The following is a 27,848-nucleotide window of genomic DNA, read 5'->3' as shown; positions in this document are numbered from 1 at the left end:
ACCAGATGCCATGATCTTAGTTTTCTGAATGTTGAGCTTTAAGCCAACTTTTTCACTCTCCTCTTTCACTTGCATCTAAATGGCTAACTAGTTGTCTTCACGACACTTAATGAATAACCATCACTTTGCTAATTTGAAATTCCACTTTTATAATATATTAAATTTAAGTAAACTAACAAGTCTGTTTGGAGGGTTTCAATTTAATTTTATTAGTTTCAGAGTATATTTTGGTGCTGGTTTTATCTTATTTTGATTATCAAGCCTTGTATTATATTGGTAAAACAATTTATACAAGTTACATTGGTAGGTCAAGTCTGACATCAGTATTGTTGGAAAATTTTATTGGCCATTCTGGAATACTTACCATTCCTGGTAAACTTTAGAATCATTTAACTTATTAAAAGGAAAAGTTGAGATTTTTATTGGGGAGCATTAAAGTGGAGGAAGCTGACATATTTAGAAAGTTCTATTCTAATCCATGAACATGATGTACATCACTATTCTTTCCATTTAAATCATTAATTTTTGTGACTTTATTGATAAGGTCCTGCATAATTCTTATTTATTCTTATCAATATTTTATTATGAAAACATTCAAACATACAGGAAAGTTGAAAGACTTTTACAGTGAGCATCCATGTACCACTACCTAGACTTTACCATTAGCGTTTTATTATATTTTATGCCATGGTTTTGTTTAGTAGCAGGTAGAAGAGCAGACTGCTTGGATTCATCACTTGCAAGCTGTAAGATGCAGGACAAGCTACTTAACTTCTCCAAACCTGTTTTCTTATCTACAAATTGGGAATAATAATAGCATTTACCTCAAGAGGTTGTTATGAGGACCACATTGGTTAAAATATATAATGCACTTGGAACAAAGCTTCATACACTGTAAATACTACATGCTAGTATGTTACTCTGCTTGGGCTGTTATATAACAAAATATAATAGGCTGGGTGGCTTAAACAATGGAAATTTATTTCTTCATAATTCTGAAAGCTAGAAGTTCCAGATCAAGGTTTGGCAGGATCAGTTTCTGGTGAGGGCTCTCTTCCTGGCTGTACATAGGCGACTTCTCGCTAAATCCTCATATTAACTTTCCTCAGTGCCTGCCTTCAGAGAGAAATTAAGCTCTCTGCTGTCTCTTCTTAAAAGGACACTCATTCTATGGGATCAGGGTCCCACCCTTATGATCTTATTTCATCTTAATTATAGAGAGTCCCTGACTTATGAGTTTTCAATTTTACAGTGGTGTAAAAGTGATATGCATTCAGTAGAAACTATAATTTGAATTTTTACTTTTTTCTTGAGCTAGCAATAATCGGTATAATACTCTCTCATGATGCTGGGCAGTGGCAGTGAGCCTCAGCTCCCAGACAGTGACAGTCACAAGGATAAACAACCAATACACTTACAACCATTCTGTACCTACAACCATTCTGTTTTTCACTTTCAGTACAGTATTCAGTAAATTACATGAAATATTCAATACTTTATTACAAAATAGGCTCTGTGCTAGATGATATTGGCCAACTCTAGGCTAATGTAAGTGTTTTAAGCACATTTAAGGTAGGTTAAGCTAAGCTAGGTGAGGTGTATTAAATGCATTTTTGACTTACAGTATTTTCAAAGTACTATGGGTTTATCCAGATGCAACCCCATCATAAGCTGAGGAAGGTCTGTGCTTTCTTATTCCAAATATAGCTACTCTGGGGGTTAGAGTTTCAACATATGAATTTGTGGGGCTAGTTGGGGAGACAGACACTCAGTTCATAACAGCTAGCAGTGACATTGCTTTATTCTGTTTTCTAAATTGTTGCTTTTGTAAGCTATCGATGTAGAAGATAAAATAGCATTAGAGTATAGTCATTTCTGCAGAAAATACATAAAAGATATGAAAAAATGGTGTGGGTATGTGTGTGTGTAGGTGAGTGTGTGCACCAAAAGTTAGCAACGGTTACTCGTTGAAATTATAGCTAATAATTATTTCGTATTTTGTGGTATTTCAGAAATATAAGGAAAGCAATTAACCTAAGGACTTCTTGAATGCTGGAACAAAAAACTACATAATCGTTGTTGTTCAGCCACTAAGTCGTGTCTGACTCTTTTAATGAAATACTGGATTCCATTCCACTTTCAGTCTTTTCTATGTACATATTAAATGAAAGTGGTATGGATCATTTTATACCAATGCTGTTTCTACAAAAAAAGAGATATCGATGTTTTCCTTTGTCAAGGGTTTCAAATCTCCCCGCGGAAACATTCACAAGTCTATACCCGGCAGAGGAGAGCTGGTTCTATTCAGTAGTCTTCAGACGGGCGAGAAGACAGGCTCCGTCTCCTTCCGCAGGAGCAGGCTTGCCTTACGCTGGGTTCTAGCCCCAGGCTGCAGGCAAAGCAGAGTGATGTAACCGCATCCCGGGGCGCATCCCTGGAGAGCATCCCCCGAGGCGCCCGCAGGCTGCTCCGGAGGACGCTGGGAACCGCGCGCCGAGGCTGCTTGTCGCGCAGGCGCTTCGGCCAGGGCTGCGCTACGTGGGAGCGTCTTGTCCCTGCGCGGTGACCGGTCCGCGGAAGCGGTCAGAGCGGGTGAGAGGGGTGAGCCAGGGCTCCCTTGGGTCTGGAAAGCGGTCAAGCCGGGAAGCGCCGCCTCTGCCCAGCCCGGCGTCATCTGTGGCTCGCGGTGTGCTCCCAGTCTCTGAGTCGGGTTGACACAAAGGCTGCGAGGGCTGGGCCAGACAGGTCCATCTTTGGAGAAAGGTTTATCATCTCCATTTACAGAAGAGGAAACGGGATCAGTGGGGTTACGTGGTTTGCCACAGCCGACAAGGGAAGGAGCTGGACTCAAACCCAGATCCCTTTTGATTACAAATCGCAGACTACTTTAAAAGTGGTGTTGTTCAGTCGCTAAGTCGTGTCTGACTGACTCTGCAGCACTCTAGGCTTCCCTGTCCTTCACTATCTCTTGAGTGTGCTTAAACTGGTGTCCATTGAGTGGATGATGCCATCCAACCATCTCATCCTCTGTCACCTCCTTCTCCTGCCTTTTATCTTTCCCAGCATCAGAGTCTTTTCCAATGTGTCCAGTCTTCACATTGGATGGCCAAATTATTGGAGCTTCAGCTTCAGTCCTTCCAATGAATATTTGGGTTTTATTTCCTTTAGAATTGACTGATTTGATTTCCAAGGGACTCTCAAGAGTCTTCTCCAGCACCACAGTCCAAAAGCATCAATTCTTCATTGCTCAACCTTCTTTATGGTCCAGCTCTCACATCTGTACATGACTACTGGAAAAACCATAGCTTTGACTATATGGACCTTTGTTGGCAAAGTCATGTCTCAGCTTTTTAATATGCTGTCTAGGTTGGTCATAGCTTTTCTTCCAAAGAGCAAGCATCTTTTAATTTCATGGCTGCAGTCACCATCTGCAGTGCTTTTGGAGCCCAGGAAAATGAAGTCTGTCACTGTTTCCACTTTCCCCCCATCTATTTGCCATGAAGTGATGGGACCGGATGCCATGATCTTAGTTTTGTGAATGTTGAGTTTTAAGCCAGCTTTTTCACTCTCTTTTTTCACCCTCATCAAGAGGCTCTTTAGTTCCTCTTCACTTTCTGCCATTAGGTGGTATAATCTGCATATCTGAAGTTGTTGATATTTCTCCTTGAAGTCTTGATTTCAGCTTATGGTTCTTCCAGCCCAGCATTTAGCATGATGTACTTTGCATATAAGTTAAATAAGCAAGGTGACAATATACAGCCCTGACGTACTCCTTTCCCAGTTTTGAACCAGTCCGTTTTTCCATGTCCGATTCTAACTGTTGCCTCTTGACCTGCATACAGATTTCTCAGGAGGCAGGTAAAGTGGTCTGGTATTCCCATCTCTTTAAGAATTTTCCAGTTTGTTGTGATCCACACAGTCAAAGGCTTTAGCATAGTCAATGAAGCAGAAGTTCTTCTGGAATTCCTTTGCTTTTTCTGTGATCCAGCGGATGTTGGGGAATTTTTTTTTTAATTAACAAGCCAAAGTAATTTTGTTACATAAATCAACCCATTTACTATAGGCTACCAACATTATCAAATGGTGGTGCTTCTACTGGTCCTTCAATTCCTTCAGTCTTCTGATGGCAGACTTTACTGCGACAGAAGTGGTGTTGTAGGTCTTGGCACCACCAGCTGCTGTTTTCATGCAGGAACCACAGTGCCAAATGCCCACAGCTCATCTCTTCATCTTGGTTTTGCCACAGAAGGAGCAGGTATTCTTGGCATGCTGGCTGATTTCAGTTCTCTTCACCATTTTCCTGAGGGAGGCACCATAACAGGTGGTGTATTTGCCCACGATTCCAACTTTCTTGGTGCATTTAGCCATTTTAACACAACCTAGGTCTGAGCCCAAGAGCAGATGCTGGTAATTTCATCTTTGGTTTCTCTGCCTTTTCCAAGTCCAGCTTCTACATCTGGAAGATCTTGGTTCACGTACTGTTGATGCCTAGTTTGAAGGATTTTGAGCATTACTTTGCTAGCTTGTGAAATGAGTGCAATTGTATGGTAGTTTGAACATTCTTTGGCATTGCCTTTCTTTGGGATCAGAATGAAAACTTACTTTTTCCAGTCCTGTGGCCATGGCTGAGTTTTCCAAATTTGTAATTTCCAAATTACTTTAAAGGTAGTACTGCCTAAAACAAAGAATTGGGTTTTATTAATTCTTTATGCTTCTAGACACCAGCAGTGCTTTGGACTATGTGGGTTGTGTCTATCCACGATCTCCGTGTATGTGTTGTAAAACAAATTTTCATTGATTGGTGTAAGTTCTGACCATGTAATCGAACTTTCTAGATCCTTTTACTGACACTGATATTTTTTGCCCATCATGGTGATTGGGAATAAATACTTGGAGCCTCCAGCTGCCTGCTGAGGAGACAGATGGAGGCAAGGATGGGAGGTATTCCTTGAGAGTCTAGAGAGTAAAACTGTCCAGACTCCGGATTTTGGTGCTGTTTGTTCCCCAGGTTCCTGAGAGTGGAGGACATTTGTGCAGTTGTAAAGCCTCCTGTCAGAGACTCTGGCGGTTTCCTCATCAGAAAGTGGAGAAGCCCAGTCAGGACTCTGCCCTGTGGGTGGAGCCAGAGCTCCCCAGAAAGGAGTGCTGAAGTCAGCATGCTACAGTGACTCCTGATCACCTTGCCCACCGAGGCCAGCACCTGGGTGAAGCTGCACCATCCAAAGAAGTCCGTGCCCCTGTGGGAGGACGTGACTGAGATGTTTAAAGAGGAAGGTAAGACTGGACTGCTGGGTGGGAGGGAGGAAGAGCACCATCCTCCAGAGTGGGAAGGAATGTAGACATCTGAGCAGAAGCATCTCTTGGGGAAGCAGTTGGGTAAAAAGCCTCTGGAGTTCTTTATTGCTCCTGGCCTAAGGTTTTCCTAAGTAGTAGTGGTTAATTCAGCCCCAAGCCAGTATTTTAGGGTCATGACTGTTGTATGTTATTTCTTTTCAACTTCCCTATGGGTGTGTGAGGCTGGGAGAACTTGCCTGATTTTCCATACTTTAGAGTGAGGAAATGTGAATCAAACAAATGACCTGTCCAGGTGCTTGGTATGTAGGTCAGAAGTAGAAGGCAGGAGGGAAAGTACCAGGTGAGACTGGAGTATCTTGTGCTCAAATAGCAAGGAAGAGCTCAGAGACTAATGGACCTGTGTTTGAAGGATGCAACAGCCCGGTTCAAACTGGGGACACTTTAAGTATCCAGATTGATTGTAACACCTTAAATAAGTAAAATTCCACACATTCATGATGATACTTAAAATAGAGGAGGAAGAGGGGAGAAAACTCATCTGTCAACATTGGAAGTGATTAAGACACTGATTTTCTTACTTTGAAAATACATTATTAGGGGATTGAAGGATGCGTTGACCTTTCTTTTTAAATCCTTTTCAGAAAATACCTTCCAGTAATGAATGTGAAAGGAATGGTGGGATATTTTACTGTAAATGAAATAATTAGAAGATTTATGGGGAATAGGATATTCACAAGGTGTCAAAGTGTCACCCCTGCAAATGAAATGAAATGAAATGAAAGTTGCTCAGTCATATCCGACTCTTTGTGACTCCATGGACTATACAGTCCATAGAATTCTCCAGGCCAGAATAATGGAGTGGGTAGCCTTTCCCTTCTTCAGGGGATCTTCCCAACCCAGGGATGGAACCCAGGTCTCCCGCATTGCAGGTGGATTCTTTACCAGCTGAGCCACAGGGAAGCCCAAGAATACTGGAGTGGGTAGCCTATCCCTTCTCCAGTGGACCTTCCTGACCCAGGAATTGAACCAGGGTCTCCTGCATTGCAGGCAGTTTCTTTACCATCTGAGCTATAACCCCCCACAAATCACTTGCTAAATGTCAGGGAAAGAACATACTTTTCCAGTGGCAAGATCTGGTGGTCACTATCTTAAGTGTTCCAGTGATGGGATGACCTGACATTTTGTGCCTTCTGGGTCATGTAATATAAAGCACATGGTATCACCCATAATATATCCCTTCCTAAAATGTTTAACTTGATCCAAATTAAACTTAAAGGCTGAACTTCTGGTTTAAAGAAAATATAGGGGATGGAGAAGTAAGATAAACCTAACCAAGAGGATACAGTAAGACGATACCAGTGTTTTAAAAGCCACTGTTGTGAAAAAAGTGAGAAAGGCTTTGAATAACAGCCACTTTGAGTGTGTGAACCTTGGTTGGCTCCTGGTTTGGAAAAAAATCCAGGATAAAAGATAGTTTGGGAACAGTTGAGGAAATCTGAATATTTACTGAATATTTGGATGGATATTATTTAACTCTCTGAACTGAGATAAATGGTATTATGATTATGGAGGAGAAGATTCTTTGAAGTATTCAGGGAGGAGGTATCATGATGGCATGTGGAATCTTAGTTCCCTCACCAGGGATTGAATCCACACCCTTGCAGTGGAAAAGTGTGGAGACCTAACCACTGGACCTCCAAGGAAGTCCTGTGATGTCTGCAACTCTGAAATGGCTCAGAAAAAAATATAGATAAATGAAGTAAATATGGCAAATGTTAGTGATTATTGAATGTGGGTGGAAGATATATGGGTGTTCAGTATTCATGATAAAAAGTTAAGGGAAAAATACAAGGACAATAATTCATGTGCTTTTTAAAAAATTTCTCCAACCAAGATGGGTTTATTCAGAATCAGCAGAGAATTGCAATTTGTGGTCTGCAACTACTGTGAACCATGTACAAGTCCCAAGTGATAAGGATAGGAGAATACTTTTATAGAGAAAAAGGAAGTTGGGAGAGCTATAGTTAAAAATAGTCCGTAGCTTTTCACTGGCTGAATGCTTGCCATGAAAGACGAGGAGTCTCTTCTTCCTGTTGGACTCTGCTATCATTGCAGAGTATGAGAGCTCCCTCTTCTGGTCTCCCGATTTTATTTAATTGAGTGAGTGAGTCACTCGGTTGTGTCTGACTCTTTGTAACCCCATGGACTATGCAGTCCATTGAATTCTCTAGGCCAGAATACTGGAGTGGGTAGCCTTTCCCTTCTCCAGGGGATCTTCCCAACCCAGGGATCGAACCCAGGTTTCCTGCATTGCAGGCAGATTCTTTACCAGCTGAGCCACAGGGGAAGCCCTTTTTAAATTGAGGTTTCTGTTAATTTCTACATTTCCTCCTTTTGACCAAGATCTTCCTCTGGAAACTTGGTTAGTCAAGAGCCAGGTTTTCTAGTTTCATCAGTCCTTTTGTCCCTCAATGTCAAGAAAGTTCTTTCCGGAGTAGTGTCTTACATCAGAGGGAAAGTGTACAAATTGGAAACCTATTAAGGTCAATTTGAGTAAAACAAAGGGGTAGGAGGGAGAACTCAGACACTTTTTATCTAAAGTGCTTATGTTATCAAGATCATAGACATTGGAGATTATCTGAAGCATTATGTCATCATTACAGCTTTAGTGACGAACTTCCAACAGTCCTGGTCTGGATATGTTGGGAAAGCTGCCTCATCTCTCTCTCATGATATTGTCTGCTTCAGTTCTAGGAAATATTTACTTTTAGGTCACCAGATGATATGCATTTCTACTACTGGTGCTTTATTTAGGTGAGTCATGTGACTCCAGGAGTCTATTCCCTGGAGTGTAGCAGCACAAGGATTGGTTAGCAATACCTCTTAGGAGCCTTTCTAGGGATATTACAGAGAGTTTTTGGAGGTGTCTTTCCTAATGGATGAACTCTCCATTCTAAGGTGTGATGCTTAAGATCTACATCTTCCAAGGAAACACTGCTAGTGTTGGGCAGTCTCCTGTAGAGACGTGGGTCAGAAGTGGCTCTCCAGCGGGACGGCAGTACTGACAGCAGCAATCCTGGAAAGTGCCCCTTGGCGTGAACCCTCTTGGAGGTCGCCATTAGCCCTACTCTCTCATCTGCTTTAATTACAAGTTGTTTTGCTTTTTTCATTTGCTTGCATCTTGTGGGATCTTAGTTAACCTGACCAGGGATTTAACTCTGTCCCTTGGCAGTGAAAGTGCAGAGCCCTGACCACTGAACTACCAGGGGATTCCCTAGTTCATATATTTTTACAAAAGATTTATTTATTTGTTTATGACTGTGCTGGGTCTTTGTTGCTGCATACAGGTGTTATCCAGGTGCCGTGAGTGGGGGCTACCTACTCTCTAGATGGGGTGTGCAGGCTTCTCATTGTAGGGACTTCTCTTGTTGCAGAGCACAAGTTCTAGGCGCTTCAACAGTTTCAGCAGAGCTGGGCTCAGTAGTTGTGGCATATGGGCTTAGTTGCTCTGTGGCATGTGGAATCTTCCCAGACCAGGGATCAAACTCATGTCCCTTGCATTAGCAGGCGGATTCTTTACCACTGAGCCACCACTGAAGCCCCATATTTTTAGCATGTCAAATTCAGCCAGTATTTCTTGAATTCTAGTAGCCTGGCAGGGTGTTATACTTAACTAGCAGATGGGAAAAAGTGAACCAGATAAAGTTTCTACACATATACTCATACTAATACTCAATTGAAAGATATAATTATAAAAATAAATATAATAGGAGGCAGCCTGAGATACCAGAATAGAGAGAAAAACCAAGCTTTGGAGGAATACAGGGGAGAGGAAGTTTTTTTCTCATTAAGGGGATCTGAGAAAACTTCACTTGAACTGATCTAGAAGGATACCTCAGTTTTTCACTCTGTAGGCCTTGGGGGAAAGTTCTGAGCTGGGTGCTATTAATATCTAGGTATGTTCAAAGAGTGGATTATGTGGTAGGTGTGTCTAGTGTTTAGAGGCAAGAAATACTTGGAGGAATAGCTTTGGACTGTTTGTGGAGGATCTTGAAGTCTATGATATGATAAAGTGTTTGGATTTTTCTTTCTTGTAGTGGGGAATGTTTGAAGATTTTTGAGGTAGGTCTGTGCTTTTGGACCAGCACTGGTCATTGGGAAACATTAATCCCGTAATCAATGCACTGCAGATCCTCCCAGTAGGAGGCTCCAATCTGCTCTTGAGTGGCTCTGAATGTCCCTCTTTGTGAATGTATTGAGAGAGGGGCTGTATTCAGCAGGTCTGCAGGAAGTTTTTCTATTTAGGGGGATTTGGAGAGGTGCAAACTTCATAGCTCTTTTCCTTTCCCACCTCGGCTATCTCAGGACGCTGATGAGACCCAGGGAAAAAGTTTTGAGGATAAAGTGACCTCTGGGTCCCTGACAGCAGAATCCCAGGTGGGTCGGAATTTCCTGTCACTTTCATGAAATTGTTTCTCATTTAAGAGCCCTGGACTTTGACTTTCTTTAGGTTGACTTCTTGGATTGGATTTTCTTAGCCTGTTTGAAATCAGCCTGCATGGATTTATTTTACAGGTAATTTCCCCACCAGTAGTAACCTTCCTGAAGAACCCTCTTGTTTCTAGCAAACCTCTAGCCACTTATCCAACAAATTTAAAAATCATGTGTTGTGTGTGTGTGTGTGTGTGTGTGTGTATGTGGAAAAAGTACATAAAGTAATTCTTTTTTTGGCCATGCCACACAGATTGCAGGATCTCAGTTCCATGACCAGGGATTGAACCTGGGGCCACAGCAGTGAAAGCCCGGAATCCTAACCACTAGGCTACCAAGGAGCTCCCTGTAATTCTTGCTCTTAAAATTCACATGATGTCATCCAGGGGAAAGACAAGCATTGTAAAACATTTTAAGCAACATTTTAAAATGAACGGAGCGAGGTTCTGATATTCTTGGAGATGCATGCACTTCCTTAAAGACCTTTGAGAGAGGATCTTTGGTCATGTTCAGGAGCAGAATTGTAGATGAAAAGAGGAGTAGAGAAGCTGCTGACAGGTCATAAAGGTTGCAAACGAAATAGACTGAGCAGAAAAGGAAGGAAAGCTTCCAAGAGTCATACATTAGCTCATTAGAAATCCAGTGGTACTGGCAGCAGGCCAAGTTCTTTACAACCAAATGCCAGAAGCACAGGGAAACTCAAGAGAGTTAGAGAATTAGAATACCAGTGTAGAAGGAGATAGTAGAGAACAGGAGAGTTTTAAAGTGGAGAGATCTTAGCTTCCAAAATCACATGGTATAGGGTTTAGTATAATGTCTTTGGGGCTTTCCTGATGGCTCAGACCAATGTAGGAGAATCTGCCTGCCAATATAGGAGACATGGGTTCAATCACTGGGTTGGGAAGATCCCCTAGAGAAGGAAATGGCCACCTACTCCAGTATTTTTGCCTGGAGAATTCCACAGACAGAGGAGCCTGGTGGGCTACAATTCATGGGGTCACAAAGAATCAGACACGACTGAGTGACTAACACCAAGTCTTTAACTTTGCTCAAATTCAGTTTTCTCATTGGTTAAATGTAGATGCTAGTGTTGGCCTCATAGGGCTGAAATACATTCCAGAGTTATTTATGATCCATAAAAAGCATTAAAATATTCTATATACTTAAGGAATTTGTTATTATTTCAGCCTTCTGGCTTCTGAGTTCTTTCCCCATTTGGTAATATTTAAAAAAACAAACAAACAAAAAAACCTCAAATGGCTATTTGTGTAGGTTGTTCACAGCAGACCCTAGTACTTCCCAATAGAGTGTCCGCTTTGGTCAAGGGATCTTCCTTACAAGCCACAATTCATGCTCCCTCCAAAAATGTGCTATTCTCGCATACTTTTCTTACTAATGGAAATCCCTAGCTAAGGGTCTTACCCATGAAGAAATGTTCTCATTTATAACCAGTTCTTTCAGCCCAACCAGGGTCCCTGTCTTGTCTTGTGGCCTTAACCTCCATTTGGACTCTCCCCTTTCTCAAATATTCCTGATTTTTATTGTCCTTAAATTACTATATACTGTTCTATGACCTTCTCTAATACAGTTCATGAGTGTTTTGCCTTCAGCCAAACTGCGAGTTGGAAGAGACAACTTACCCGCTCCCTGCATTGTTTTGTAACCTCCATCAGAGAATCAGCCAAATGGTTTTCAAAAGAGTGTCTGTGGGAGCTGATGAAGGCTGAATGACAAGGAGATCTCCTTCTAGCCTTTCTCACATCGGAGATGGTGTTGGTCTTCTTTACAGACTGGGACCTGGTGGATCTGAGTCGACGAAAAGAAAAAGAGAAAAAGAGAGAGACAGCAGTATCTCTTGGGTTATGTGGAAAACCAATAAAGCCCATACACAGGACTTGAACCGCTCACGAAGGCACAGGGCGCCCTCTCAAGGAGGTCTTGAAAGCCCGGGTGAGAAAGTGAGCTCAGTAGGTTTCCACGCTCCGATGAGAATGAAGACAGAAAGAAGGACGTGGGGGACCCAGGTCTCTAGTGGAGCAAAGGTATTTTATTAGCAGAAATGCAGGCTTATATATCTTTAGTAAAATGATTACTCAGCTATTACAAAGAATGAAATTTCATCAGTTGTAACAAAATGGATAGTCTAATATATAACAAGGTCGCTGATGCTGAAAAGAGTCACTGAAGGGAGTTACTGAAAGGAATCCAAGCTGGTACCCTTTCCCATGATCTCAGTCCTGAGAACTGCGTGCAGCTCTACTCGTTCCCAGAATAGGAACTGATAAGGAACAGAGAATCCTTGAGAAATGGCACACAAAGGAGAAAAGTGCAACATATCGGATTCTTTAAAGTTGAACGTCCCCTGACAATTCCCCCCTTTTTAATTTTTTCATAACTGGGGGTAACTGTAGATACTTTAGTGAAAAAGGTCCTGACCAAATGAGTTGGTTTAGTTTGAACAATTTTAGTTGAAAGGCATTGGTATAATATGCATATAACCATTAGGACAATTATTAGCATTACAATTCCAGATCCAATACTATGTATAATGCTTTGCAACCATCTTCGAGGGTCTAGCCTGGATAATTGATCACCTAGCTGTTCAGCTAAGGTTTCTAGATTGTTGGAAGAGGGTAGACTCTTAGAGAAGGCTTTAAAGATTTTTTTGTAATAATTGTACATTTAAGGAAGCATTATCATGTAAGTCTTGCAAATGAAATTTGATTTGTTTCCAATTGTAAGCACTATAGTTGAACCAAACAGGGGTAATACAAAATTGAGTAGAATTTCAATCACATTTTAGTATAGCTTGTTTTTGTAAATCTATTAATTGATCTCTGACCCATTGGAGGGCTATTTTTATTTCCTATATTTCATCTTGAACTTCCTCATTTATCTGAGCCTGAGTGGTCCACATAGTATGAGCATCTTTAGTCCAATTTTGGATAAAATTGTGTGTTTGAATTGAGGTTTGTAAAGCAATGCTGGCGACAGCAGCAGTAGTGTAAATGGCTATTAATCCCAAAATGCCAAGAATTAGCCATCCAGTGAATTGTTTAGATCGTCAGAGTAATTTAGTAAGTAACCGGGAAGCAAGTCTGGTCATGGGGCCTTCCTCTCAGGGTCATTGGAGATCTATTGGCAACCATATTACATCGAGATCGAAGAATCAGAAGGGATTCATTTTTTATAGACATGGAGGAGTTAAGACAAGTATATAGTTTGCAATTTATACAAGTTACAGAATGTAAAGTCTCATTAAATTGTAAGTTTCTTATAGCTACAGCAAAAGGAAGGGGAACACAAGCTTGTATGAATGATTATAATGAAAGGAATAATGACTAGAACCATGACCAGTCTCTGTGAAATATCCAGTCGAAGTTACAAGTTCTTCGGTGTTCATGGCAAATTTCCAAATGTCTCATTGTTTAGGTCCAATCTGTTTATTGAGGATGATTTGAGGGCGAGGAGGTGCCATCCCACCTCTGCCACCAAGAAGTCCTTTGTCATAGTAATGTTTCATCGTAGTATTGGTAGTCGTCCATGTTACTTGAGTAGTATAACGACATACAGTACTGTTAATATCATCTGAACAGTCAGATAACCATATACCATGGGGTCCCCAATCAACAATGGTATAATTGGCCACAAACATTAATTTTCCTGATTTGGTTTGATATCTGTCCCAATGAACAGGAGTATATTTAAAGTTTTTATAAGTAAACCCTTTACATAATGTTTTTTGTCCTTTCCCTAGAGTTTCAGTAGTGTTGACATGGTTCTCATAAAAAGAAAGGGCAGTAAATAATCCAAGCAATGTCCGATAGTCTTTTTTTGGAGGCAGGACGAAAGCCCAAGTTTGTTGGCTAACATTTATGTATAATTCTATTGGGCCCATGTATAAAGGAAGGATTTCATAACCTAGAGAAATATTAATTAGTCTCTCTTCTTCCTCAGGGCATGAGGGCCCCTCCAGGCTCTAAGGAGGAGGCATATATACTGAGTCATTAGTGGGTACAATTGGTCTTATGTCTGTCCATATTATAACCTGAGATAAAAGGGGGGTTAGGTATATAAGCCCAATAAGTATAATTAATCAAGTCAGCCTGAGTGGGGGAAGCAAAAGCAAGCAAAGCAAGCATAGCAACAAAAATATTTTGTGGATTCCAAGGCATTCCCTCTTGAGAAGCCAGATTTTCAGCTTGATTAGTAAGGGTTTTTATCTGTCCCCAAGTAGGGAGATCATGAGGTAGATGATGTTGAGTGCAGCATTTTTTGGAAATCTCTAAAGCCACCATGGCTTGTGTTGGAACTTCCTCTTCCCAGGGATTTAGCTTTTTCCTCTCTATCTTGAATGTCGGTGGTTCCCCAGGGCTGGATCTTCCAAAGGAGCCAACTGACTTCGTTGGATCCATCTGGAGAAATAGAAGTATACCTCTTTCTCTGTGATATTAATTTTCCAGATTTTCATTGTTTAGTTAACCCATCTGATACCAAATGGGCAGAGGAAGGGAGGTATCCTTCAATGCCTCGAAATGTTTTTCTGCTTTTGTCAAAATATCTCCTTGTGGTAAGTTTAAAAAATTTAAAGCAAATAAAGCTGTATTAACAATAGTTATAGGTTTAGAGAATAGCTTATGTTGGAATCTAGTAAAGTCTGTCTTAGATAAGGAAGTCAGTAGTGTTCCTGTGTATTCTCCCTTTTTAAATTTTTTTATTAGTAGTTTCAGTGTGTGATGTGTTTGTTTGATTATACCTTGTGCTTGTGGATTATAAGGAATATTTGTAACATGTTTAATAGAAAATGATTGTAAAAATTGTTTGAAGTGTTTAGAAATATAGGCAGGGCCATTTTCTATTTTTATAGAACTAGGAGTTTCTATTATAGCAAAACAAGTTAATAGATGAGTTATAACATGTTATGCAGTTTCACCTTGAAGAGGTGTGTCCCAGATAAGAGAAGAGTTTGTGTTGATACAGATACGTAAGAAAAAAGATGGAGAGAGTTCAGGGCAATGAGTCACATCTATTTGTCCTAATTCATTGGGTTGTAATCTTCAAAGATTGATATCTTATGTAATGGGTTGAAGATGTAAGGGTTTACAAGTAGAGCAATTATTAATGAATTTTTTTGCTTGGTGGTTTGGAATTTTCTATATTTGCTGTAAGGAGCCAGTATTATTGTGTAATAAAGCATGTTGTTCTTTGGGAGTAGCAAAAGAAACAAATTTATTAGCTTGTTCATTACCACGAGTCATAGGGCCGGGAAGGCAGGAATGTGTTTGAATATGAGTGATATAAATGAGATAAGTGTGTTTTCTAATAATAGATTGTAGTTCAAAAAAAAGTTGTTGAATAACAGGTTGATTGGAATTTATAGTAGAGGTTTTTATATTTTTTAATGCAAAAACTGAATATAAGGAATCAGAGCCTATATTAATGGGGTAAGGATGTAAGTAAATAACTTGAATGAGAGCATATAATTTGTTTTGTTGAGCAGAATGAAATTTAGTATAAAAATTTTTATATTTTTTAAGAGACCAGAATGAGACTTTGGCATTTTTGGTCCCGTCTATATAGAAAACATCAGCTTGAGGTATAGGTTGTGAGCTGATGATGTGGGAGATAATAAATTCAGTATTTTTGAAGAAATTCTAGAGCTTGTTAGAAGGATAATGAAATGAAATTTCTCCAAAATATTCCAGAAGCACTATTTGGAAATCAATAGAAGTTTGTAATGTGTTCTTGAATTGAGATTTATTAATAGGTATAACAATTTTATGAGGATCAGAGCCAATTAATGTCTTAGTTTTATTTCTTTCATTGATAACAATTAAAGCAATTAAATCAAGATAGGGTGTAAGTGATTTTGTCCCTCTAAAATGGGTATAGATCCATTTTATTTGGTGTTTTAGTTGGGCAAGAAGTCCTGTGGGGGAATGAAGAGAGGGGAGTATAAATAATTTTAGAGGTAAATCGAGTCTAATACATGTAAGAAATTGCTTTTGCAATTTATTTTGTATTAAATAGAGTTTTTCTTGTCTCTTGTGAAAGTGAACGAGGGCTATTTAAATTGGGATCTCCTTTCAAAGTATTAAATAAATTAGTCAGTTGATAATTAGCAATGTCTAAAGAAGATCTAATCCAATTTATATCATCTAAAAGTTTTCAAAAATTATTTAAGGTTGATAATTTATCAGTACGAATCTGTGTTAGTTGAGGAGTAATGTGTTGTCTATTAATAATAAACCCTAAGTAATGGTAAGGTATAGAGGTTTAGATTTTTTTAGGGGTAATAATTAGTCCAGAGTCTTTTAAGCATTGTTGAGTTATATTAAACATGTGTTGAGTTTCTAAAACAGATGGAGCTGAAAATAATATACCATCTATATAATGAATAACAAGAAAGTCAGGAAATTTTTTTCTTATAGGTTTCAGGGCTTTGGCTACATAATATTGACATATGGTAGGAGAATTCATCATTTCTTGAGGTAATATAGTCCATTGGTATCGTTTATGGGGCCTGGTGTGATTAGGATAAGGAAGAGAGAAAGCAAATTTCTCTCAGGCTAGAGGGTGTAAAGGTATAGTAAAAAAGCAATTTTGTAAATCTATAATAATAATATGGAATAGTAGTAGTATGGAATAGTAGTAGGTGATGGGATTCCTGGTTGTAATGCACCCATAGGTTTCGTAGATGTATTAACTTTTTAAAGGTCTGTTAAGAGATGCCAATTGCCAGATTTCTTTTTTATAACAAAAATGGGAGAGTTCCAAGGGGAATAAGATTTCTCAATATGTTTTAATTCTAATTGTGTATCTATAAGTTCTTTAGCAGCCTGTAATTTCTCTTTTGTAAGGGGCCACTGCTCTGTCCAAATAGGTTTGTCATAATTTTAAGTTATTTTAATAATTGTTTTGTTTGTTAAATTAGCAGTGGCCCCTAGGAAAAATGTGGAATGTATATTTGAGTTTGTCATAGTATAAGTAAATACCTTTCTATTAGATTAAGGGGTGTCTTTATCACATAAGGTTGTAATGTTGTAGGCTGGCCTTCTGGTCTATCACAAGGATAAATTTGAATGTTTTGATAGACTTCTTGTATTTTGGTTTGAGAAATTTCTGTAACTTCGTAAGAAATTTTCTGTATAGGCCAAGATTTAGACCATAAGTGTTTGGAAATGATAGTGATATTGGATTCAGTATCGAGGAGATTAGAAAATCTTTTATCATTAATTTTGATATTTATATTTGGTTGGGCATATTCAGATACCAATGATGTCCATAAGGACTGTTTTTGATCTGTATTTCTTAATTTATTTATCTGTATATCATTAGAGGAGTTAATAGAAATATAAGGTAAAAGAAGTAATTGGGCAATTTTGTCTCTTTTTTTGAATTGTCATAGTATCTGAGATGACATGATAATCTGAATTTCTCTCTTATAATCTGAATCAGTTATTTCAGGGTGAACAGTAATTTTCTTAGAAGTCAAGCTAGATCGGCCAAGTAAAAGGCCGAAGGTTTGTGGAGGTAGGGGTCCAAAAAGTCCAGTAGGTATTCTAGAAGGAATTGTTTGAGGGAAAAGATGGAGTTTGTCCCTGTTTTTCTTTGAAGGAGACCTGGGGAGTCCCCTGTTTGAAGTTTTTCAAAATAAGTTTTCTCTCAATATCATATATAGATTGACAGTCTTTGGCCCAATGTATCTCTTTATGACAGTGAGGGTAGATTTTGGGAAATTTTTTATTAGTTTTAATTTTTTATTAATTTTAATTTTTTTTTGCATGTTTCTTAGGGCAACCTTTTTTTTAAATGGGTCTTATCTCCAAATGCAAAATAGCCTTCATTTCCCTTTTTAAAAGCAGCAGCCATTGTTTCAGCTAACATTTGTATTTTCTGTGTCTCAGACCCTACATTGCGGCAAGCCTTCAAGTAATCAATAACAGTCCTGGTCTCAGGTATTGGAGTGATAGCCCTTTGACATTTTTGATTTGCATTCTCATATGCAAGCAGTTTTTCTAGATGTATTTTGGTTTCTTCTCCAGTTACACTATGGGAAATAGCAGTTTCTAGTCTAGCTAGAAAATCAGCATAGGCTTTATTAGGCCCTTGTAATATCTTAGTGTAGCTGTCTTTAGGTTCTCCTTGAGGAGTAATTTGATCTCAAGCTTCAAGGGTAACTTCTTTTAATTGTTTGATGAGCCCCCAAGATGATAGCTTATGGTGAATGATTCTGTCAGATTAGTAGTCTCTGAAGGAGAGTTAATTCTGGGAACAAAGATAGGTTTCAGTCATTGAGAGCTTTGTATAAAGTGACAGATCAGAGAAAGCTTCTGATATAGATACCAGAATGGGGTAGAAAGAGTATTTGTCTCAGTAGTTTAAGTGGGACCTTATATATTTCTCAACTAGCTGTTGAGAATAGGTAAAAAGAATACCTCAATGTTGTAAGAGTTCTATTAGACCCTTTCCCAAGACATATATCTGGAGATAACTTTGGCACAATATTAGCCAGGGAGAACAGGTTCCAGAAAACGTCTCTGGGCAAGATATATTGTTGCTGTGCAATCAGGGGTACAAGTCTTGAGATACAAGTTCCCAGGTAAGATTTGTTATAATTATAATCATTATCATAGAGCCTAAGAAAAGCATTTCAATGAGTAAGACATTGTGCTGTGTAATCATTAGTTTTGGACCTAAAGAAAGGTCAGTTCTCTGGCAAGAGACATAGTTGTACAAGGCTTAAGGAAAGCATGAGTGAGAATGTTTGCTTCCTCTTTATAGGGCCTTGGACTGTCTGCTTAAGCTTTAATTCTTTCATTTCCTCCTGCTTTTAGGAGAATATGGTTGTCAGGGAAAGGGGTGGAGAAATCATTCTGTAACTATTTCCTGTTGGAAAGGGGTGTAGACCCTAAATTGTTGAGGCAATATATTTTCTTTATCCTCATATTGAGGATCTTTGATCTAGGGGCCCCAAGTAATAGTTGGAAGAGCCTGTGGCTATCATAGGAGCCTGAATAATCATTTGTAACTTAAATGCCTCAAACCTCTTACATATAAAATTCATTATATAGTTACAGATATAAAAAGCAAACAGCAAGAATGAGATGACTACAGTTATTACAGTCAAGATAGTTTTCCATCATTTGGAGATAAGCCTCTATTTGCTGACATGAAACTGAAAGTCTTTGAACTTTAAATAAATAATGAAGTAAAGTAGAAAAACGGTGGGGCTTTCCAGCCATTTGTCCCATAACCCCGCACTTACCTGATCTCAGTAGGTTCCAGTCACTCTGTCCTGAATACCATGAATTCCAGGTCCCTGTTCGGGTGCCACTTGTTGGTCTTTACAGACTGGGACCTGGTAGACTGGAGTTGATGAAAAGAAAGTGAGAAAAAGAGAGAGCAGTATCTCTCAGGTTACGTGGAAAACCAGTAAAGCCCATACATGGGACTTGTACCACTCACGAAGGCACAGGGAGTCCTTTCAAGGAGGTCTTGAAAGCCCGGGTGAGAAAGTGAGCTTGGTAGGTTTCCACGCTCCAATGAGAATGAAGACAGAAAGAAGGACGTGGGGGACCCAGGTCTCTAGTGGAGCAAGGGTATTTTATTAGCAGAAATGCAGGCTTATATATCTTTAGTAAAATGATTACTCAGCTATTACAAAGAATGAAATTTCATCAGTTGTAACAAAATGGATAGTCTAATACATACAAGTTTGCTGACGCTGAAGTCACTGAAGGGAGTTACTGAAAGGAATCCAAGCTGGTACCCTTTCCCATGATTTCAGTCCTGAGAACTGCGTGCAGCTCTACTCATTCCTGGAATCGGAACTGATAAAGAACAGAGAATCCTTGAGAAATGGCACACAAAGGAAGAAAAGTGCAACATATTGGATTCCTTAAAGTTGAACATCCCCTGACAAGATGGGTTCCCACGTGTGGCAGGCTTTCTCATACAGATTGACATAGACCTATCTGACCTGAGGAGACTCTCTGCTGAGGGCTCTTTTTCCACCTCTGTGATAGATTTGCTTAAAAAAAAAAAAAAAAAAAAAAAAAGAGGGTGTCCAGGAAAACTTGGCTACAATCTCTTAGCATATAGATAAAGTTAGAACAACTTCCTGATTCAGGCTAAAAAGAAATATATTTGATGTTCTAGGAACCATTGACCTTCAAGGACATAATTGTGGACTTCACCCAGGAGGAGTGGGGGCATTTGGTCCCTGCTCACTGGCATCTGTATCGGGAGGTGATGCTGGAGAACTATGGAAACCTGGTCTCAGTGGGTAAGGGTGGATTCCGTTTGTAACTAGAACCTGCCTACTGGAATAAGAATCTTTATTTCTAACTGAACTGCTCTGCTTGGGCTTTGGGTTCTGTGTTAGAAATTTCTAGTTCTGTTTGAACAGCAAGTCAGAATTGCTGTGGTCTTTGGTGATCTTTCTACTTTACCCTGCAGAAGGCCTGACTAACAGAGCACTGTCTGTAAATTCTTGGGATACCTCTCTGATCTCAGCACATGCAGTTTTTTCTTCTTGTGAGCAGGATATCAGCTTTCCAAACCTGGTGTGATTTCCCAGTTAGAGAAAGGAGAAGAGCCATGGCTGATGGAGAGAGAGGTTTCAGGAGGTCCAGGTCCAGGTAAGAGCAAGGCAGGTGGAGCCCTTATGTTTTCCAGAGAGTTCAGCTTAAAGGCTTCTCCAGGCTGTGGGGAAGGCTGCAGTCACCTGGGTGAGACCCACAAAAAACTCGATTACCACTCTGTCCCTGCTTTCCTACACTTGCTTCTTCTCATTAGTTTCTCTGGAGTCAGAGGAAAAGAGATGCCTTTCTCTTCAGGGTTAACTGCCTTTACCATTTCTTCTGACCTGACTTTTGTGGTTTTCTTGCTTTCTTCAGCATTCTAAACCTTGCCCTGATCATAGTTTCTTTCTCATGTACATTCAGATATCCATGGATCTCTCTTCATTTAAAACAGCGCTCTTGGTACTTCCCTGGTAATCCAGTGCTTAAGACTCTGTGAAGACTTTGTGTTTCCACTGTAGGGAGCATGGGTTCAATCCTTGTTAGGGAAGTAGGATCCCTCATGCTGCAGTGCAGCCAAAAAATCAACCAACCAACCAAACAAACAAAAGAAGCACAACAAAAGACAAACACCCCCAAAAAATCAGCACCCTTCACTAGATTCTTAAGTCATTTTATCATGACTTTCTCTGATTCCATTTAAAATTTTTTCCTATATTCTATGATTAGCCCTTCAATTTTGATTCTCTTTTTGACTTGTGTAATTTAACCTTTATTTCAGATAATACATGACTCTGAGAAATCATCACAGAATTCCTTCTTAGCAAATCCAATGGCTTTTCATAGTCTTCTTTGACTTCTAAGAGTAGTAAAAATGACACTGTTTTCCAAGCTGGTTTCTATGAGTCCTATACTGACTTTAACCCCATATTACAAATGAGATAAAGAAGGTACTTAGGTTAAGAAATCTGTCCATGATCATTTAGCCACTATTAGGTGGAATCAGTGTTTGAATTCTAATCATTCTGCCCTCCACGGTTTGCATTCTTTTTTTTTTTTTTTTCATTTATTTTTATTAGTTGGAGGCTAATTACTTCACAACATTGCAGTGGGTTTTGTCATACATTGACATGAATCAGACAGTTTGCGTTCTTATGGAGCTTTCCTATAGGGAAGCATTAGGTTATATAGACCTCACCACCTTCGGGTTATTGTTTTCTTTCATCAGCTAGTTTAATAATTTTTGTCTCTTCTGTCTCTCTTATTGATTCTTCCATGCTTCTCATCAATCTCCTTCTTAATGCAGGTGTATCACTTATGCCTGTGTTAGTCTAGCCTAACCTACTATAGCATATAGACTCTAAAGTTTGGCTCAAACTGAATAGGGCTTTCTTGCTCATATATTGATCTGGGGGAGTTGGCTAGTTCAGTGGACAGTTCTTGACCACCTTGCATTCAGGGACAGAGATTCCTTCCACATGGTAGTTCCATCATTCTTGAGGGCCTCCTCATGGTCTAAGTTTGGCCAGCAGTAGCGGAAAAGCACAAGGAGGGCATGGCAACCCACTCCAGTATTCTTGCCTGGAGAATCCCCACGGACAGAGGAGCCTGGCGGGCTACAGTCCATGGGGTTGCAGAGTCAGACACGGCTGAGCGACTAAGCACAGCACAGCACAGAGGAAAAGCACAGAGGGGTTCCTTTGGGAGGTTTTTATGGGCCAAACTGGAATGGCTCACATCACTTTTCACTCTCATTCACTTAATGTTACTTCACTCAAATTCAGGGAAGATTGGGAAGTATAGTACAGTTGTGTGTCCAAAAATAAGATGTTTCAGTGAACAGCTAACAGTCTCTGCCACAGTCCCCGAGGAGCCTCTCTCTTTCACTGCTGTCCTGTTTCTGCACAAACTCCCACAGATGCATTGTCATGTTCTCAACGATCCCTTTGACGTCTGTATTCTCCATATCTTCGTTTGTGTCATACATGTTCATGTGAACTCTATTCCCTCACCTCCCTGGTGTTTGGAACATCTCTATATAAATACACTGTTGTTACTTCAAGCCCGGTACATCCAAAATTGGAAGCACTCATCTCTCTCCCAAACTAAGTTCTCATCCTGACTCCTCCTGTCCTTTCAGCCTCTAAGACTAGAAATCACTGTATCAGCAAGAATGTATCATGCTTTCTACTTTGTTTTCCCCCCATCCTCCATGTTTTCTTCTTTGGTTTTATCTACTCAGTCCACTTCTACATCTCTGTTGATGTATTGTTAAGCCAGGTCCCCATCATCCCATGCCAATTACTATAATTTCTAGCTGCATTTCTGGATATCTTATTTTCTCTTTCTGAATCCTTTGAATGTTACTGCCAGATTGGACCACTCAAAATATCTCATTTTTCTTGTTTTTACCCTAAAAAGAAAAGTTAAGTGACTCCTTATCCCCTATAATAAGTAATCCAAACACCTCTATTTGCTTTTTGGGTCCAGTCCAAAATTTATCCTGCTATTACCAAGTACTTTGTATGTGCTTTGACTAAAATGAGCTTAGACATCCTGCAGAATAAGTTTGCTGTGAACAGAAACTATTGATGCTTTAGGATGACAGAGTCCAGAATAGTTGGATAGAAGTAGAGAGTAAAAATCCAGGAGACTCCCTCATCTGATTTATAAAAATCACATCTGAAAATGCTGTGTTATGTGTACTATGGATAGAATATATATTCTCTATCTGTTAAGATTTTACAGTGTACATAATATTTTGTCACAAATTAAGAAACCATTTTTCAACTCTTATATAGACAATATTATGAAGATAGATAAAAATCCAGTGAAAGGCACACATATTCACCAATAGCACATATACCCATAACCTAATAATTTCTTTTTAGTAAATCCTATGAAACACTGACAGAAGTATACACAAATTTATATATAAAAGATAAAGGGAAAAAATGGAGATTACCTAAATATTTTTCAGTAGAGAAAAGTCAAAGAAATATATCTATAAGTGGAATGTGGGCTTTCCTCATAGCTCAGTTGGTAAAGAATCTGCCTACAATGCAGGAGACCCTGGTTCAATTCCTGTGTCAGGAAGATCCACTGGAGAAGGGATAGGCTACCCACTCCAGTATTCTTGGACTTCCCTTGTGACTCAGCTGGTAAAGAATCCACCTGCAATGCAGGAGACCTGGGTTCGATCCCTGGGTTGGGAAGATCCCCTGGAGAAGGGAAAGGCTACCCATTCCAATATTCGGGCCTGGAGAATTCCATGGACTGTATAGTCCATGGGGTCGCAAAGAGTCGGACATGACTGAGCAGCTGTCATATTTCACTAAGTGGAATGCAGTTATTATAAAGAATAAGATAAATCTAAATGTATAGACATAGAGGGGGGCATGAGATATAGTTTAAAAAAACACAGAATTATATTTATGACCATATATACACAAATGCACATATTTACATATATATATTATTGAGAAATGTCTGAACATCTGAACAGATTCATTCCATAATCCTAAGAGAATAAAGGAAATGGAGATGAAATTGACAGAGGCTATCTTTTTTTAGTGAATGCATTTCTGTATTATTTAACATTTTATTTGAGCATGCAAAATGAATGAGGTACTTAAATTTTTTAAGTAAATAAAATTTTGTCATAGAAATAGGAGGTTGAGATATGGTGTTAAAATTCTTATCTTCCTGTCTTATCTCTTGATATTTGCCCTTATAGTGATGTTTTCTTCTTAGTCCATTTCCTCTTGCAGTTCTCATAGATGAACTCCTCCCAGTTTTCAAAGTCACTTTCACATACATTTTTTAAAAAGTCTTTCATTTTGTATAGCTCCTCAGAGCTTCATTTATTTATTTGACTGTGTCAGTTCTTAGTTGCAGCATGCAGGATCTTTGTTGCATCATGAGCGATCTTTTGTTCTGATGCATGGACTCTAGTTGTAGCACACGATCTCTGAATGTGGGCTCAGTTGCCTGGTGGTATATGGGATCTTAGTTCTCTGACCAGGTATCAAACCCATATGCCCTGCACTGCAAGGCAGATTCTTAACCACTTGATCACCAGGGACGTCCTATCTCATATTCTTTTAACAGCTTCCTTGCTTTGACCACTTTGTTATTTTCATATTAGCTCTCTAGGTGGCAGAATCCTATTTGAAGACTATTCAGCCCTCCTGTACCTAGTATATATTATTTTCCCCTTCTCTTTGCACTGTGGCCATTTATTTTTGAAGTGCAGTGAATATGGGTTATTTATATTTTTGGATTTCTTTCATACTTGGAGGATGAAACAGAAACCAAAGAGACAACTTTAAAGAATGACATTTCATGGGAAGAATTACACCATGGCCTGATGATGGAAAGGTTCATGAGAGGAAGCACCTTGATTTCCACATTGGGAAGAATCTCCAAATGTCACAAGTTAGAAAACCACCAGGAGAACCAAGGAATGGGTGAGAGACAAATACCCTTGATCCACAAGAAAAGGCTTACTCAGGAGAGGGGCCAAGAATCTAACAAATTTGAGAAAAATATTAATATGAGCTCAAAAGTTATAGGACCAGTAGGCCCTCCAAAAAAAGACACCATAGATATGACATATCTGGCAAGAAAAGTAGATGCAATTTAGATTTGATTAATCATTCAAGGAATTATACAAGAATGAAAATCTTTGAATGTAATATATGTGAAAAAATCTTCAAACAGCTCATTCACCTTATAGAACACATGAGAATTCATACTGGAGAGAAACCTTTCAGATGTAAAGAATGTGGAAAAGCCTTTAGCCAAAGCTCATCCCTTATTCCACATCAGAGAATCCATACTGGTGAGAAACCCTATGAGTGTAAGGAATGTGGGAAAACCTTCAGACATCCATCATCTCTTACTCAACATGTCAGAATTCATACCGGGGAGAAGCCCTATGAATGTGGTGTATGTGAGAAAGCATTTAGCCAGAACATTGGACTGATCCAGCATCTGAGAACTCATGTCAGAGAGAAACCTTTTACATGCAAAGACTGTGGAAAAGCATTTTTCCAGATTAGACACCTCAGGCAACATGAGATTATTCATACTGGTGTGAAACCCTATATTTGTAGTGTATGCAGTAAAACTTTCAGCCACAGCATATACCTAACTCAATACCAGAGAACTCATACTGGGGAAAGACCATATAAATGTAAGGAATGTGGAAAAGCCTTTAGCCAGAGAACACATCTTTCTGTCCATCAGAGAGTCCATACTGGAGTGAAACGTTATGAATGCAGTCATTGCAGGAAAGCCTTTAGGCATGATTCATCCTTTGCTAAACATCAGAGAATTCATACTGGAGAAAAACCATATGATTGTAATGAATGTGGAAAAGCCTTCAGCTGTAGTTCATCACTTATTCGACACTGCAAAACACATTTAAGAAATACCTTCAGCAATGATGTGTGAAATATGTTCAACATCAAAGAATCCCCCAATTGGAGCAAAAGCCTCTAAATTTGTGATTTTCTGACTTTCAGATTTCAAGAACGAATATTTTTTTTAACGGTTTGACCCAATGTTACAATTACTAATTTTGCTGTGTTAAAAAAACAACCTACCTATTATTAGCATTGCTTTGGAAAAGAAAGGGCATTTTATTATTTTAAAATATAGGAAGACTATAATTATAGAAAACAGTCTTTTACATTAAATTAGTTTTATGAAAATCTCCCAAATTTGTCTTTATTTTTCTCATTTCACTGTGGGCCAGTGAAATCATCATGACAAGCCAGTGATCTGTGATTGATTTTAAGAGTCACAGATTTAAATATCCCTTTAATGAATCAGAATAAAATACAACCTTTTACTATAGCCCTTTATATGGCTAGAAGAGGTAGAAATAAAAATGTCAATTGTCTCATTCTAGAAGAAATAATGTTAAAGAGAGTTTTCTAGACTTAATAGGTAACCAGCTAAACATGAGGCACATACATTGGGGTTTCCTAGAGAGAAGTTGGCAAATGTTTTCTGTAAAGGGCCACATAATAAACATGTTAGGTGTTGTAGGCCATATGACCTCTGTCAGAACTACTCAACTCTATCATTTTAGTGCAGGAGCATCCAGAGACAATATATGGGTATCTCATCCGTGGCACTGCTAATGTTTTGGGATACTTTGTTGTGGGTGGCTGTCCTGCTTTGTAGGATGTTTAGCAGCATCCCTGGCCACTGAATGCCAGTAGTTCCCCCTTCCACTGTGACAACCAGAAATTTCCCCAGACCTGGGGAGGGCAAGATAATTCCTAGTTGGGAACCACTGACATGAATGAATTGCTATAACTCTGCTCCAATCAACTTTATTTAAAACACAAGTGTTGGTTTGCATTTAGCCCAAGGATTGTAATTTGCCCATTCCACTATGTAAAATGAATATATGTATAATGATTAATACTGACACTAGACTACCATTTAATGTCATATTTGTATGTTCAATTATATCTATGCCAAAAGTCTTATTTCCTTATCAATCCCTTTGGTATTTTGTTGCAAAAAGGTTTTTTAAAATCACAATTGTAATGCTGTTGTGGAAGCCTAGGAATTATTTATGGAGATATTTATGTAGACTTTAGTTCATAATGATGCTTTTTTTTTTTTATCCATCCACAAGTGCTTTGGGATGTATCTCTAAAAGATAACCACCACTCTTTTAAGACTTAACTGCAATGCCATTATTATACCTAAGAAAATTAGACCATAATTCCTAATACATATTGATGTCTTTTGAAGATAGATATATTAAGATTGGTGGATGCCATTTTAATTGTCTTTTACTTTCCAATTGCCAATTGTATGACATTAAATTTAAAAATGTGTTGTCTTTTGAGTGAGAAGGTCTTTGAAACAGCTCTTAGAAAAACACATTTAGGGACCCACCAAAGAGGACCAGGGAGACGGTGACTGCAGGGGCCAAATTGAGGCAGGGACGTGTGAGAGGGGAAGTGGAGGAATTGATTCATAGTACTTCACTGTCTTTATAAATACTTCATCCTTTCAAACATCAGTGGAGATTGGTCAAGTTCAGCTTCTTACTCTTAAATGGCAGTTCAAAACAAATAATTTAACTGCCTGAACATTGTGTGAACTATCAAAAGTAAAGCTGTTAATACAGAATATATTCCATTATCTCTAGATATTTTATATTAGTATATTTACCTGAAAAAAACTGGCTTCTAACTCTTAAGTCCTGTATGACTTTGATGGGCAGAAGGACAGAGTGAAGGTGTTCACTGTACCTTATATATGTTCTTCCATGTTTCTGTGGTCTTAGATTTCCCAAGAATTTGGGTTTTTTTGATTGCTTCCTTTAGTGAAAAGCACAACCATCACTTTTCTCTATCTACAGTCTGTGTCTCAGTGATCTTACATGGTCTCCTGGCTTAAAATAACATCTCTGTTGGTATTTTATGGTTGTTATCAACTGCCAAATTCATGTCTCCAGCCAAGACCTCCATTCTGAACTATAGCCTATTCCTGCTACTGGGCCTT

The 27,848-nt window shown here is 39.0% G+C and overlaps 1 protein-coding gene and 1 pseudogene across 1 annotated transcript; one reads left to right on the top strand and one right to left on the bottom strand.

Annotated features, from left to right (window-relative positions):
• Nucleotides 1-4,064: 4,064 nt before the first annotated feature.
• LOC122678161 lies at nucleotides 4,065-4,441 on the bottom strand (annotated as a pseudogene).
• A 715-nt stretch (nucleotides 4,442-5,156) lies between these two features.
• Nucleotides 5,157-26,560, top strand: ZFP69B (ZFP69 zinc finger protein B). Its single transcript, XM_043878719.1, is given in 6 exon segments — nucleotides 5,157-5,274; nucleotides 9,647-9,732; nucleotides 19,948-20,074; nucleotides 20,334-20,444; nucleotides 24,623-24,901; nucleotides 24,904-26,560. Coding segments are annotated over 6 exon segments (1,587 nt in total). The 3' UTR covers nucleotides 25,770-26,560.
• Nucleotides 26,561-27,848: the final 1,288 nt, after the last annotated feature.

The sequence above is a fragment of the Cervus elaphus genome, chromosome 20, assembly GCF_910594005.1.
Source record: "Cervus elaphus chromosome 20, mCerEla1.1, whole genome shotgun sequence".
Taxonomy (NCBI): domain Eukaryota; kingdom Metazoa; phylum Chordata; class Mammalia; order Artiodactyla; family Cervidae; genus Cervus; species Cervus elaphus.
This window is presented reverse-complemented; position numbering and strand designations above follow the sequence as displayed.